Source organism: Chenopodium album, chromosome 12 (assembly GCF_948465745.1).
Source record: "Chenopodium album chromosome 12, dcCheAlbu1.1, whole genome shotgun sequence".
Taxonomy (NCBI): domain Eukaryota; kingdom Viridiplantae; phylum Streptophyta; class Magnoliopsida; order Caryophyllales; family Amaranthaceae; genus Chenopodium; species Chenopodium album.
Window position 1 is genome coordinate 41879255 of NC_137845.1, and position 15466 is coordinate 41894720.

The 15466-nt window shown below is 30.0% G+C and overlaps 1 protein-coding gene across 2 annotated transcripts; it reads right to left on the reverse strand.

Annotated features, from left to right (window-relative positions):
- Positions 1-809: 809 nt before the first annotated feature.
- Positions 810-14741, reverse strand: LOC145572403 (ent-copalyl diphosphate synthase 1-like). 2 transcript variants are annotated; one of them, XM_081631379.1, is made up of 15 exons: positions 14602-14741; positions 14158-14250; positions 13103-13191; positions 9784-10078; positions 8800-8983; positions 8128-8342; positions 7726-7846; positions 6249-6361; positions 5356-5582; positions 4831-4946; positions 4126-4224; positions 3651-3908; positions 2534-2666; positions 1584-1799; positions 810-1110 (listed from the first exon to the last, which is right to left on the reverse strand). In XM_081631379.1, the coding sequence occupies exons 1-15, from the start codon at positions 14696-14698 to the stop codon at positions 862-864; spliced, it is 2505 nt and encodes an 834-aa protein (XP_081487505.1). In that variant the 5' UTR covers positions 14699-14741; the 3' UTR covers positions 810-861. The 2 variants fall into 2 exon arrangements, with proteins under 2 accessions (XP_081487505.1, XP_081487504.1); XM_081631378.1 differs by having other exon boundaries at positions 810-1113.
- Positions 14742-15466: the final 725 nt, after the last annotated feature.

Consider the following 15466-nt stretch of genomic DNA (forward strand, 5'->3'; position numbering starts at 1 on the left):
AGGCTCATCATGTTACTTTACCCATGGATTTCGTATACTTCATCCATAGATCATTAGAAAACTTACAATACACTTCAAAATGGTATGACTGGTTTTTGTTGACAATTTGGACATGGCCGCTACATGCGTTACTTTGGGCTTTTCACATGCCTTTGGGCTTGGTCGGTTTGGAGTAGCAATTGGCCAATGACTAATCACATAATTAACTAGTAGAAGCAGGCATGGAATGAGCCAGATGAGGATCGATCAAGACAGACATGAAAATGGCCCAACCCAGTAATATAAAGGCCTGTCACAGGTCTAGAAGGACATAGCGCCCATAGCAGACATTGGCGGACCATGTGCTAAATTTTGTTATTGAAAGATTAGCACGAGTTCAACACAACATGACTCTTGGCACGTGGGTTTGTACGACATGAACCGTTCTCAACTCTATGATAGATTAAAGTTTGGCTTAGGGCGGATTTTAGGCAAAGCGGTCGAAAGTAATTTTAAGAACTAGTATTATTTTATTGAATAAGCCATAGGAAAGGTTCCCCGCTAGCTTAGTACCCGTCTAAATTGTATTAGGAATTGATCCTTGTGAGGAAGGTTTCCTAAAGTTGTTTTCCCTTACTTCATAAATATAACATAAATCTGAAGTACGTCAAAAAAAAAAAAAAAAAAAAAAAAAAAAAAAAAAAAGGAATATCTCAATACTTGGTGAAATAATTAACTTGTATAAAACTTGGCCACTTGCAATAGTTGACTTAATTAAACCATATTCTATCACCTAATAATGATCCCTTTTCTTCTTTTTGTGTATGATATGACTAATAAAGTAACTATAAATGTTTAGTAATTACACCAATGATAGAAAAATCAATCGACTTTCTCAAATAGAACTTTGTTAATGTGAAAATTGATCTCTTGTGGAGTGCAATGAGCAGCATAGAAGAAACTCTTCACTTGAGCTAGGCAGGCTTGCTTTAGACTTGGATTTGCACCATTGATGGACCTTGATAGAATTATTTTCATCAATTTTTGAAGGTCTTCCTCTACTTCCCCAATCTTCATGTAGTTGTAACTTGTTCCATTCGTTGTTGCACCACCATTCGTTGCACCTCGCTCCTGCTAAGAGAGGGTTTTTAGTTTTTAGAAAAATAACATCTTGTACAAATATAATATTGGACTCTGTCCATAATTAATAGTCACGTTGATAGTTATTAGATTATGGAAATTTACACAAAGTATCATAAATTAGTGTTTATGAATATATGAATTCAACCAAACTCATAACATAGAAACCCAATTCATATATTGTCACATGCTTATTTGCCATTGATACCAGCAATTAATACCTCCATGCTCTACCTAAGTTTCAATATCGAGTGAAAATTTTTACTACTATTTTTACAAGAAAAAAGTACATAAGAAGTTAGGACAGTTTTCTCTTAAGAATAAAAGATAAATCCGATCCTAACTTATCTTAATAAATAAAATACAAATTACATGCTATTAATACAATTATTCCATGTATAAACACACAAGCAAACAAAATGAAAAAAGAAAAATAAATAGAAAATAAAAAAAAAAGTTCATACCTTATTATTAATATAGTTTTGGTGGCTTCGAAGATGGCCAAAGTAATGGCATAAACGATTAGTAATGCTTAAGAGAGAAAGAATATGTGGATCAGAAGCCATATTGTTGTGAGAAATCCAACGGCCAGCACTAAGTTCTATTGTTTCAACCATTAGTTCTGCCTCTCCTTCATACCTATCGCCTTCCTCTTCCCATGTCTTTAGCCATTTCTCCCACTATATAATAATTATAAATATTTACATAATACATGACGTTAGAATCTACATGCAAGCACAAATATAATAAAGTAATAAAATAGTTCCAGTTCCCAAATTACTATAAATGAGACTCAATTCAATTATTTCATGATTTTATGTGTGTACATCTTAAAATTGAATAGGACGCTGATACCTTGTCAAATATCAAATTAGCCAACCCGCATGTTCAAATGACAAATAAAAAAGAGGGCCAAATGGAAAGAAAACATACATTGGAATTTGAATTGTAGGAAGGTATAATGTAACTTTTAGTTTATTGTATGCTTGCATGAAGTGGATGTTCAAGACTGAGAACGAAGAAAACTTAAAATACAATAATAAATTCGAGATCCCAATTCAGTATGAATAAGACTCGATTCAATTTCATGATTATACGTGTGTATATTTTGCATGATATCAAAAGGAATGTTGATAACTTGTCAAAAACCGGATAGCCAAGCCTCGCCCTCAAAGGGCAATAAAAGAACGAGCCAAATGTAAAGAAGATAAACTTGATTGATAGTATAATGTACATTCATTCATTGGAATTTGAATTATTGGAAGGTATAATTTTAGGTTTAGCATATTGTATGCTTGCATGAATATATGAGGTGAAAGTTCAGAATTTCAGATAGAAAAAAACATACTAAAAATACAACAATATTGAGATAATATAATAATACAATAGTAGTAATGCAATTATATATACTCACAGCTTGGTAAAGTTGGTTACGTATGTCTCTTCCATGGTTCATAAGTGCATCCAATGAAAGCTGGTTAAGGGTACTCAGAAGTGGGTCCATCAAGTTTTGCCCTTTGTTGGTACCAACTTGTACTAGAATTTTCCTATTAAGAAATTAGTAGAAAAACCAATCAAACCAAGTAACCATTTTTTTTTTCCAATCTAGGCCAATTAAATTTCATGGAGTTCATAAAAACATGCAATTTTGTCCTTTTCAATTTATGTAGATGACAAACAAGAAATTGTCGTCACACAAATATTTAATTTGGGTGTTTTTGTAAATGCAATATCCTAAGAGAAATAGCCTATTCATTATGTGACGAGGAGAAAGAAAGTGAAGATTACGAATGAAAAGTTTGTGATGCAATCGGTCATGAATGCAAGCATAATAGACAAACTCTCTTTATTAAGGCCTTTTCACTAATTTTATGAGTGTATGCAAGAGGGTAAATAGTGATGACTTGTTACTATATAAGGTGGGGCAATCTTTAAGGACGATTTAAAATGAAGTGTGAGCAAACAAATAGGGTTAGAAAAAGCATGCATGTATGTGCTCTATATTAATTAATGCTAATAAAATCTAAATTGACTATAAGCATTTAAGTATGACAACTTATACGTCACGCATGTCGTCATTTCACGCTTAAACATGCATCTACTACTTTAAACATTATCCATATGGTTGGCGGTTATAAACAATGATAATATTGTTAGATAAGTTTCATCTCAGTGTTAATGGTAACAATTTCAGCCCTAAATTTTCAAAATTTTGTTTTTTTCCCTAAAATATTGTTTTCACTTACAATAATATGATTAACAATGAATAATTATGAAAAAGAGGTTTATTGAAGTGGAAATTTTAAACATTTTCTTTCCTTTTAGAACCACTTAGGTCATATGGATTACGAATAAAAAAATGAAAATTGTCAAAATGAAAGTCAAAATGAAAAGAAGAAAAAGAATCAAATGGAGTAAAAAAAATACTAATTAATATCGTTATACCAAAACAATATAATTGTCATTTTTTCATGAATTATGGAAATATATTTAGAAAGAGGGATTTTATTTTATTTAAATACAATATTTACCTTCCATTATGCCTTACATAACCTTGACTAATGTAAGAGTGTTGAAACTCATTGACAAACTCTCTTCTTTCCTCAGCTGAAGCATTCTCCTTTGACAACTCAAAGTCAATGGCTTCAATCAAGGCTGCAGTCTTAGCCCATGCAAGTCGATCTTTTGACTTTTCAGGCTCAAACATGGTAGCTGCTGCTAAGTAATAGGCCATTAATAGACTTCTTTGGCTCACACCAGATTCTCTCAAATTATATTCTGTATGCCACCTATATAGAATAATCAATGCAAATTAAATAACAGCCCGTAATATATAATTTATTACATACTCTTTCATGATTTAATCAATGCAAATTAAATCATGCATGTTTTCATTGACTTTTTAGTGAGACAAGTAATCACCGTCTGAACAGTAAGAACTTCTAAAGATGGAGGAAGTATAACGAATTTCAAAGGTGTTTCATTATTTACAAAGTAATAAGTAACCTTAGAAGGTTGTTCCATTCTAGCCTATGCAATGCTTGGGTGTTGTTGAAGTCCGATTTTGCAAGCTCAAGGTATGCATTGTTGCTCACATTAGGCATCCTGAAAATCAACAAAATAGATTATAGATACAAGCAATAGCAACAATAAGTCCAAATAAAGTGGGAAATTGGACAAGATTTGTATGGCAGACCATTTGTGGCTGAGTCAAACAACAATAAACCAAAGGTAGTCTATGATTCAAGCAAAAAGTACATATGCATGACGTCTTCATCCTTGGAAAAGAACTTATTCATCTAGAATTAATAATCGCATTTACTACGTAATTGGCTATGAAATATTCAAAAAGATGTTATGTTCCCTAATATAGGAAATTTGGCTAGCTTGAGGATAAGAAGAGCAACATATATCTTTATGAGGTATGGAAACAGGGTAGCAATTAATTCTAGACAAAGGAAGTAATTTCGACATATCAGCTATCTATCTGTATATATTGTTTTTATTATATTCTTTAACTTTCTTTTACTTTATGTATATTAAAGTATACATGATTGTTGATTGAATGTGGTCATTCATGCCTACATATCAACAATGTTTTGAATGTCATGATCTCATTTGACAAGAATAATGTACTTGTATATGCTTTAATATTTCTTGTTTGGTAAAAGAAAAAAATAAATATGGATAATAAGTTTTATGCTAAATTACCTGTAAAGAGTCTTTCCTATCCAAACATCTTTTTCTCCTCCATACTGTTCGATGTAGAGCCTTGTCTCAACGCGAGGTAGACTTGCGTACCATGGAATATCTAATGCATATGTCACCTATAAAACATACATATATAAAAGTGTCTCTTAAATAAAAGATGGTTTATACTAGTGTAACCTATTCTTGTAAAAGAATTATGATCTCGAGTTTAAACACTAAAAGTGTAATGTTAACCAACTAGATATGTCATATTACATGACAATCGATAAATATCATAGAGCATTCTCAACTCAACTTATTACTAGACCGGATGTAGAAGTATAGTAGGGGCGGGGGATAAAGAGATCCCCTTTTATTTAGCCTCATTTGGTTATATTCAAACCTAAACTTTTATAATCTACGGTGAGATTCTTTTCCTGTAAATCATAGTTTTTTTTTTTTTTTTTTTTTTTTTTTTTTTTTTTTAAGAAGGATTAACTTAATTCGACCGTATCTAATATACAAGTTATAAACATATATACGTACCTCGCCAGGTAGATCCTTGGTTATAGTCCACTTATCCAAGAGTTGATTAGAAACTCGTTTTTCTTTCAAGTACTTGGAAGAGAAATTTTTAGCTTCCTCAAGTATATTTTCACCAGGAAATTGTATTTGAGAAGCCCTAAGAAGGTTGAACATCCCTGTCACTGCTTGAGTTGATTGTCCAACAAAACAGAAGAACTCTCCATCTTTCTCAAAGTTCTTTAATACATCTGGTTTCGTAAACACAAACAGAAAATAAAAAGAACTATTTAAAACAAATGATTGAGAGTTATTTAAAATAAATGGTTGACAGAAAATATAATTAAAACCAGTCGTGTGACTTTAACCATCAATTTCTTTTGATTGTGTTGATCCTTTGTCATTTTCATGGTATTAAATTAAAACACAGGACATTTATGTTAGAAGACGTGATAGGTATAAACTAATATTTAGCATTTAATCATTAGATAAGATTTTTGGTTAAAATGGTATATTGTGACATGTACGTACTTTCATCTATATGTCATTTTTCCCTGTACATCAGCCTATTGACCCTAATTATTGTATCAAATAGTGCAAAAATAATAATACTAGTATAAGTGTTAAATTCCGAGATAATATGAAATGGGTCTAGGCAATCCAAACAAGTAGGAGGAGAGTTTGAGCTACAAACAAAGCTTGAGAGCTTCCATACTAAAATCAATTGGCAATAGTATGAGTGACTCCTCAACCTTATAAAGTGGAACTATCTCTCCTCTTTCTCCAATGTAGGACACTCACAAATGGGCTACAATGGATTTCAACAATAAGCATATATATAGGAATTAGTACTATTTAATTAGTCTACAAATAAATATTCTAATGCTCAGGTTTAGTGTAATTAATCCAGTTAATACCTGCAGAAACTTGATATCCATGTAATCTAAGAAGCCTAAATCCCATAGCTGTATCATCAATGTCTTGGACGTTTGAATTTCTAGCCCAGCATATTCCATGCTCTGTCCAATACCTGAAAATTTGCTTGTTTTATTATTGATACATAGAGTAATAGAGTGTTTGAAAATCATAATAATTTGTTTGGTAAGAAGAAGGTCCTATTAAGCCAAAACTTCTTACAGGTAGTCAACCCACTCTAGGTTATTAACAAAGCAGGATATGTCTTCTATTATAGAATAAAACAAAGGTACAATATTAAAAAAAACGGGCAAACTGAAAAACATGCGTTAAATATGAAGCAATACCATGTTTTGTTTTTTCTTTTCTTAGAGAAGGGTAAATAAGGTGCTACAAACGACAACAATACATTTATGCACACATAAGAATTAACAAGCTTATTATGCTAGGATACTAGCGTCCAAAAAAGTTAACAATTTGAGTAATATAACTTCGTACATGCTAAAGAGTTAGATCCCTACATCCTAAAGATTATCCAAGCAAAATAATTGCTATTGAAAAAGATGGAAAATATGATTGAATGTTCGACAAAACAAACAAAAAAAAGGGGTAAATGAGAATGCATGGGATAGAATTGAAAATGAAGTAACAAAGAGGATGAAGGAAGGCCTTAACTCGGGTTCAAAATTAAGTGTTTGGCCAAAATAACAAAGCTTAAAGTTTCTCCACTAAACAACAATCTTGATTTGCCAAGATAAGGCGGGTGAGATGATACAACATCAATAAAGTAATTGTGATATTTATGAATAGTGATTTTTGTTATCTTGACATAGAAAATATGATTGGTCTAAATAAAGTGAGGGATCAATGACCCTATAAACATGAATCGCCATATAATTCATATCATATTTTACTTAAGCGTCATAAATTTTAACTAGTCAACCGTTGTATATTGTACGTTGCACAATCAAGGACTATATGATAATCATTTAAACAATTTTAAAACACATTAACTAAATTTGCAGTCCCTGGCCTCCCCCCCTCTTTCCCTTTTTTCCTTGATTATGAGATGGTTGTATAATTATATAGTGTCACTAGCAAATATTAATAAAAAAGTTAAATTTCAAAATCAAATATGCCATTTGTAATGGTTGGATTCCTCTTACTCCTTTGAATCAATCATTTTTGGAAAGGCTCTTTTTTTTTAAAAAAATAAAATATTAGTTGAATTGCACTTTATCACAAACTCTTATTATATTTAATCATAATTTTGAGTGGAGATGAAGTACTAATTCGCTATGATACTTTGTTAAATTCCGTACAATGAAAAAGTGTTAGATACTAATGGTGTACTAAAGTGTAAATTTGGTTACGTAGTCTAGGCTACATAAAACAAAACAAAACTTATAGATATAATTTTATATTTTAAAAAAATGGAGATAATAAAAAAGAAATATGCAAAATACAAGAGAAACAAACCTGTTAACATAGCTCATGCATTCGTCAATCTCATGTTGAAAATAGCGAGAAATTCCAAGCCGCTGCAATCGATCAACAACCCAAATATGCTCGAACAAGTCTATTGGGTACACGTTAGGAACTGCGGAAAACAAATTAACCTATTTTAGCCAAGATAAACAATAAATACTTTGTTGAGTTTAATGCACTAATTATATATGATGTAATTTTGTCCGAAATTAATTGTCATTTTGATTGAAAACTACATATATAATCAATAACGTAACTTGTAAAAATACAGTGTAACAACTAAATTTGGACAATAGTCGATTTGATCTATAACAAGATCGATGTATACTATTATTTAGTCTGAAGATGACAAGGTGACTTTATTTAATAAGTATCAATGATTAGGTTAATTACCTCCCCCGTTAAAGCGACGAACAATGTTGTTTAAGTAGGTGAAGCAATTGAGATCCTTGGTTTGCATGAGAGCATAGGCAGTTGAGGAAGGGGAGAACAAGAAGGAACCATCTTTGCCTTGCAATTTAAGAAGTTTATCCCAATCTAGCCCTGCCATTCCTTCCAAGCTATGGAGTAAAGTGGTAGGCATTCTGTGCATGATTTCTTTGGGTATCCTACCAAAGATTTTACGCAATTATTGCAAACATGTGAGGACATGACACCACATGCATTATATTGGGGCCTTAAACTTTACTATTGTGTTATAAATGAAATAAAGAGTTTTTCTTATTGCCAAAAGCTAAAGCTTACCTTTTCCTTCATTCATTCATATACTCATATACATGTTAACATGTATCTTACTAATCAGCTTCTACCATAACTAATAAAGTAATAAAACAAACATAATACTACTTGTAGTTCATTTGGGGTTGATTAATTTCAATCCGTCGATAGTTCTAACTCATTTCAAAGATGGGAAAAATCATTCAATCTATCAGATTTTGTTATACTACGTATTTGTAAAACCTCGATCATAATGCTCAATTTTGTGATTATTAAGTTTTGTATGTCCATCTCCAAAATTAAAATACGAGCTTGACTAGATTTAGAAATTATATCAATTGCAAGTACCTTGTGAGCTTCAAATCTCTTTTGGCATAAATTTCTTGCATAGCAGGAGTGTCTTGAGCCACTTCAATTCCATAGTTTTGAGCTACCTCAATTAGGGATGGAAATGCAACTTCGAATCCAATTGGCATGTGTTCAAAATTTTCATCTTGTAGCTTGCTTATATTTTCTTTCAGAAATGTTGTCCCTAATTCAAGAAAAAAATTATAAATACAATCATTATTTATTTGATAAATAACATACACAGCCCGAATAGATAAAGTATAAGAAGCCAATTATTACTCTCTTATTTTTTTTAAAACTCGTATAATTTAAACCAAGCATTAGTAATAACAGTAATGCACTAGTAATTTTTTCATAAATTCCGCATTTAATCACTTAAGAAACTGTATTTATAATTACCGACTAAAATTGATTATATCAAAATTGGTCTTTTTTAAGCTTATAATTACTTTTGTTACCTAAATTTCAAAAAATATATATATGTAAATATATAATTAAATTAAAACACTTTTGCTTGTCGGATAAAAAGTGTTTACCTCAATTAGCATGTAAGACAACATACATGTACAACTTTGGTTACTATAAAAGGGTTTCCATTCATATTAAAGTTGAAAGTTTTGCACGACAAATATGATGGAGTTCGACACCTAAGCTAGTATCTACTACGGAATTAAAAGTATTTCAACGAGTACTTTTTCTTTTGTATGCAATTTAAGTACTCCCAATTAATCGATTATAATTGTATCCAAATATTCTTTTTTTCTAATCAACAACCAAAGACATTCAAATCATTATAATCAAACTTAAAATTTATGTAGTCTTATTGAGATAATCATGTAATGTCACTAATGTCAAATTTTAAACAATTACTCCTTACATGCTTTAATGATAACTTTTTTTTACGTCTAGCATGAACTGCTTTAAAACATGTTGTCCATAGAATGAACGATAATGATGCATGTATCATGGCAATAATATTAGTACCTTTTTGGCACTTTTCAGGATGAACTTCCCAAGACTTAAGTGCAATTAAGCAAGCTAATGTGTTGATTATCCTATCATGAGCTGAAAATAAGGTATCATCACCCCATGAACCATCCGAGAGCTGATTATCGATGATCCATTGAAGGCTCGAAGGAAATTGAGGACTTCCATGGATGTTTTTTACAAGTGCTACCCAAGCTGTGTCGTACGGGGATATGCTTATTTCTCCATCGTTCATAGACTTTAATATTTCCCTAATTCTTTCCACATTTTCCTTAATTTCACTTGTGAGTACCTAATGTTTACACAAAAAAAAAACAAGTTCTTATTCCATGAATAGTAGTTTCAATCGAGACATATTAAACCTTGTTTAAAATCGCGAGTGACAAATCAAAAGAATATGTCTATAAATGTACAAGAATTGCTATATGTGTATGTTGTTCGAACAACTCTGATTAAGCATATAAGGTTAGATAGTATGTAAGTTACGCAAGCTATACCCTTTACAAATGCACATATATATTTAGAGAGACACATAGACAAACAATACTAAAGTATGCGAGTTATGTACATAAATAAGTAAATTATCTCTTTATCTTTGTCCGTATTGGGGACAAACAAAAATTGATATCGCCTTATCTCTCCCTTTTCATAGGCAACAAAAAACATTTAAGGTAGAATGTAATAGTCTAATTAGCTTCATTTGTTGTATTCTTTTGTTTTATTGCTAGCGGTTTTCTATTTTAAAAAATTAAATAACAAATGTACACCTTATATTATCATTTTCGACTTCAATCTATACCGATAATTCTACCAATTTATTTTTATTTATTTATTTTTTTTTTTCCTTTCTATTTTTATGGACTTTTTGCAAGTTAATTTTGGTGCATTTTTTCTTTAGAATGTTAGTACAGTCATCTACTCGGTAATCTACCTACTTTTTGTGGAGTAATCTACCACAGGACAAAGAACATAAGTCAAGCATAGAATATATTTAACGTAATTAATTGAGTGTGACCAAAATACTACGTAATTCCCTTCTCAATGGATATTTCTCAGCGTGTATGCAGTAAATTGAGTATTTAAGTAATTCAAATAATTTAAAATTTTGGACCAATAAAAAGTTTTTTTTTTTAATTTTTTATTCTCAGAAAATGGTTTGGCTAACAATTTCTAACGAGCTAAATGATGCTTATAAACAAAAAGAGTTATAATTTTTAACATTTTTGGTATTAGATATGTATGGAACAATTGATTAATTAATGATTAAATTGAATCTTTGTATTGATCTAATTTAATTAGCTATAACCATAATATAGAGGGCCACGTTTCAAATCCGTTTTGACATTAATTGTTTTGAAAATTTACAACTGATCCAAAAATATACTAAAGCTTTTGGATACATAAAAATGATTATATAAAGTTTGCTCTTGGTCAAAGTTTTAAAAATTTGACTGTAAAAATAAAAAAATTGGACTATCAAATTAAAACGGAGGGAGTAGTTAGAGATCAAATAATAGCTTGGTAATATTGGTATAATTTATGTGTCAAAAGACTCGAACTATCCATGAAATAGAAACAATCAATGACATTTTACTCCCTCCGTCCCTAAAATTTCAACCCTTTTGGCCTAATTTTAGTTCCAAAATGATCGATCCATTTGCATTAAAATATCCACCAATTTACAACAATATTTGTGCAAAATTAGATTTCCCATATAAAATTTTGTTTTTCCATGTATTTTTAATACTTTATATCTCTACCTTTTTACAAACCTCATGTAAATTTATCTTTTCAATATGTTTTTATTTCTTTTTATTTAAGTTTCTTAATAACCACGAAATCAACCTAAAAGGGTCGAAGTTTTGGGGACGGAGGGAGTAAATATTCGAGTAAACTTTTATAAATGTTGTCCGAAAACCATAAAACCAAAATAAATTAGTACTTCATTGTTTTTAGCAAAATACTTCGTACTTAATTTGGCGCATAAATTTTAGTTGGTTCACCTTTTACATAAACATTTGTTTTTTAAGGAAATATAAACTTTAATTTGATACGAATAATTTCTAAGAGATCGTGTCTTGATACATTATCCAAGTTATTTCAAAAGCAATGTATCAAAGCTGATATATAAGATTAAGCTATTCATAATATTTTATACTGTAACATAGTTTTCCCCTTGTCAATTATTTGATACTACTTAATTTGGCAAAATAAATAAATTATTTGATGCTTAAATGCGTGAACCTAGCTTTTATTTAAAATTTTTTCAAAAGAGATTTTGCTATCAAAGCATTCCAACTCAAATTATTATCCCCGAAAGTCACTCATAATTATTGGTATTTAACCAACAATAAATATATATACGCCTCATTAAAAGTCCCAATAACTTTAGCATAGATGTAGAGAAAGGAAATGCAAAATTGTTGGACATATCCCAAAAACAAATTTATAGAATTTCTTTCAATTGAGTTTTCAATCGACAATAATATTGAGTAGACGGATTTATTCAAAAGAGGGTTTTAGAATTTATTTCGATTGTGGTTCCCTTTTAAAGAAAGACGCAAAAAGAGAATGATGCTAAGTTAGTGGATTTATCCAAAAAGGGGTTTTTTAGAATCACTTTAGATTATAATTTAAAATTTTATAAAGATCAAATGTTTTAGTTTTTCCTGACATTAAATGACCATCAAGAAAAGAATAAAATTAAACTTCTAAAAAGAAAAAATGTAATATATTTTTTCTTTGTTCGTCCAAAATATTGATGTAGACTCTTGTACATTCATCTTTTGAAACTCTCTATGATAATAAATCACCTTTTAAAGTTACATTCTCCATAATTGTTGTTTTTTATACGTTGATATCCTTTATTGTTTAAATTAAAGGATTTTTTTTTATCACCTTCAAATTGTTTTAGTCACTTTAATACAATTTATAATATTCGTACATTGCATCCATGCAAGGAAACCAACTTATGAATTTGAACAACGGATATTTATTTTGTTGAACTTAATTTTACCAAATGAAGAATGCATAAATGGAAAAAAAATATAGAAAAATGGTTAACTTTTGACTTTTTTTTTTTTCGTGTTCATTGCATTGAATTGCACACGTATTGTATATAATTTTTTTTTTCCTTTTAAAAATATAGAGTATTTTCTCGAAACATAGTATTATCTATTTTCACTCCACGACAGTTAATATTCCCTCATAATTCAAAGGGTATATGATTATTGACCCAAATGGGATCGGATCGAATTGAAGTTGTGATAGACTAATTATATGAAATGAGAATAAATACACGTCAAAATAGTTGTACCTCGATAGCTAGCCCTTCAACGTCATCCTCCACAATCTCAAACTCCCTCTGTATCAAAGGAAGTTCATCTTGAAGAAGTTCTCGATAATCTGTTGACAACTCAACCATTATTAAAAAAAGATATGTCCTTATTAATAATCCTTAAAGCTTTATTAAAAACAAAAATAAACATGAGAATCCCACACATTAAAAGTTATGTTTCTTTTTTATGAAAAAAATAGCTTCTTTATATCTTGTCTCCTTCACTAAAAAGAGTCAAAACTACATAATAAATCAGTAATACTGTTCAACTTTTCTAGCTATTTCTTCCTCGAAGAGTTTTTTCATAATTAATTAAAAAAATTAGTGAAATAGATGTGGTTTAATAAATCAATTCATCCAAAAGTTTAAAAACATCCACGGGTGCAAAATATAGTTTGTTGATGGATACTTTTAATCTTGTCATTCATGCATGTCTAAATTCATCTAATTAAATAATAAATATATACATATATAAGTTCATTTATAATTTAAAATTAATGACATTAAAAAAATGTGGAAGGATTATCCGGATATGGGACGTGTAAACTTAGCATTTATAGATATATATCCTTAATATCTTAAACAAAAAAAATGTTACTGTAATAATATACGGAGTACTAATTTATCGAAAAATTAAATAATGATCGAATGTGCAACCAAATAACCGTTAAATTCGACTGTTTTATACACATATAAATAGTAGCTTCTAAAACACATTAAAAGGTAATAAAAAAAAAATGTCTTTATAAAGTGGATTTTCTCCCATTAATTAGTAGCAGGTCTGGTAAGCGGTAAATTAAGAAAAATGTATCTGCAGAAATCCAATAAGGTATCATTGTCCTTTATAACTCTTTTTACACTTTTAGAATTAAAAATCTCTTTCGGAGAAAATCTGAATATAAAAATAAACGGCGAAAAACAAAAGAAAAAAAATGTATCCGGAGAAACTCCCGCTTATGGTCCCTTCATTAAAGAAAATGCAAACTCCAAAAAAAAAAAAAATTAAAAAAAACAAAATGATCATGTGTATGTACCTTTGGTGGTAGGCTTGGAGATTGCATTACATCTCAGATCGAGTGCCCAACCAAGTTGGTGATTGTTGTTTCTTTTCTTGAGTGACCAAACACCTGCATATAAAACAAACCAAATTCAAATGGATCAAATTTCGATAATTATTTAACTTATCAACGAATAAACTCTTACATATACATGTTATTATCATGTACTAGTATATGCATGTGAATATATATGCAACAACAACAATACCAATGGTGATGATCAAACCAATACATATAGTTTGAAATAACAATAAGAGATCACGAGTTTCTCCTAAAACTCGGAAGTCATAGATGCTTTATCAACTTGAACTACACATATGAATTGATTAAACGATGTATATAATAGTATTGATTATTTACGAAGTAACAAATTATTTTTATCGAAAAAAAAAAAAACATATATATATGATGATGACTTACTAGGGAGTTGTGGTACAGTTGATGGAGTGGTGGGAGAAAGGCATAGAAGAGAAGGAGAAGGGGTGGAGTAAGAGTGACAATAATGAGAAGAAAACATAATATTTTTAAGTGTTTTTGCAAGTTAGAGAGAGAAAGAGAAAGAGAAAGAGAAAGAGTAAGAGTTAGAGAGAGAATGAAGGAGAAAAGAGACAGAAAATTGAGAACTTCCCAAGAGATTCCAAGAGAGTATTACAAAGACGCATGGGATCAGCCAAATATATAGAAGTGAGGGCTGTCTTTGTCTTTCAATTCTCTCCTAAACCAACATTCTACACCCAAACTCACTTTTTTTTTTTTAAATGTTATTATTTTTTTTCTCTAGTTTTTATTAAAAATCTTTATTATTTTTATGTTTATCTTTCACAATTATAAAGATATGTTACTATGTAATTGAGATTTTTTTTTACCTAAATTACCAATTAATAGTGTGAATGGGATCCTATCCAATGTCATTGGGTGTGACACCTGTTTCAGAAATATTGGTGAATTTATTGCTTCTGAACTATTTTTTGATTTTTATGTAATCTTTACATTATTGGATGACACCTAGTTTAGAAACAGAGGTAAATTCATTGTGACTAGACTCTGTTTTATTCTAATCTGTTTCATATATTATTGGAGGTGAAATATGGTATAATATCATTGGTCAGTCATTATGACAAAACTCTATTAGTTTAATTAAAATCCATATATTATTGGGGGTGACCCTTGTTTTAAAAACATTGGTCATTCAGTAATTATGACTAGGCTTTATTTGAATTGAATCCGCTTTGATACTCTGCATTATTGGGGGGGTGGGTAACCCCTGGTCTAAAAACATTAGTTA

Excerpts from the sequence above, each read along its gene's own strand:
- LOC145572403 (XM_081631378.1), bottom strand. The coding sequence starts at position 14,698 with ATGTTTTCTTCTCATTATTGTCACTCTTACTCCACCCCTTCTCCTTCT. Across the intron at positions 6,362-7,725 it reads TGCATGAGCTATGTTAACAG|GTATTGGACAGAGCATGGAA; the intron begins GTTTGTTTCTCT and ends GCAAATTTTCAG. Across the intron at positions 1,114-1,583 it reads AAAACTATATTAATAATAAG|CAGGAGCGAGGTGCAACGAA; the intron begins GTATGAACTTTT and ends ACCCTCTCTTAG.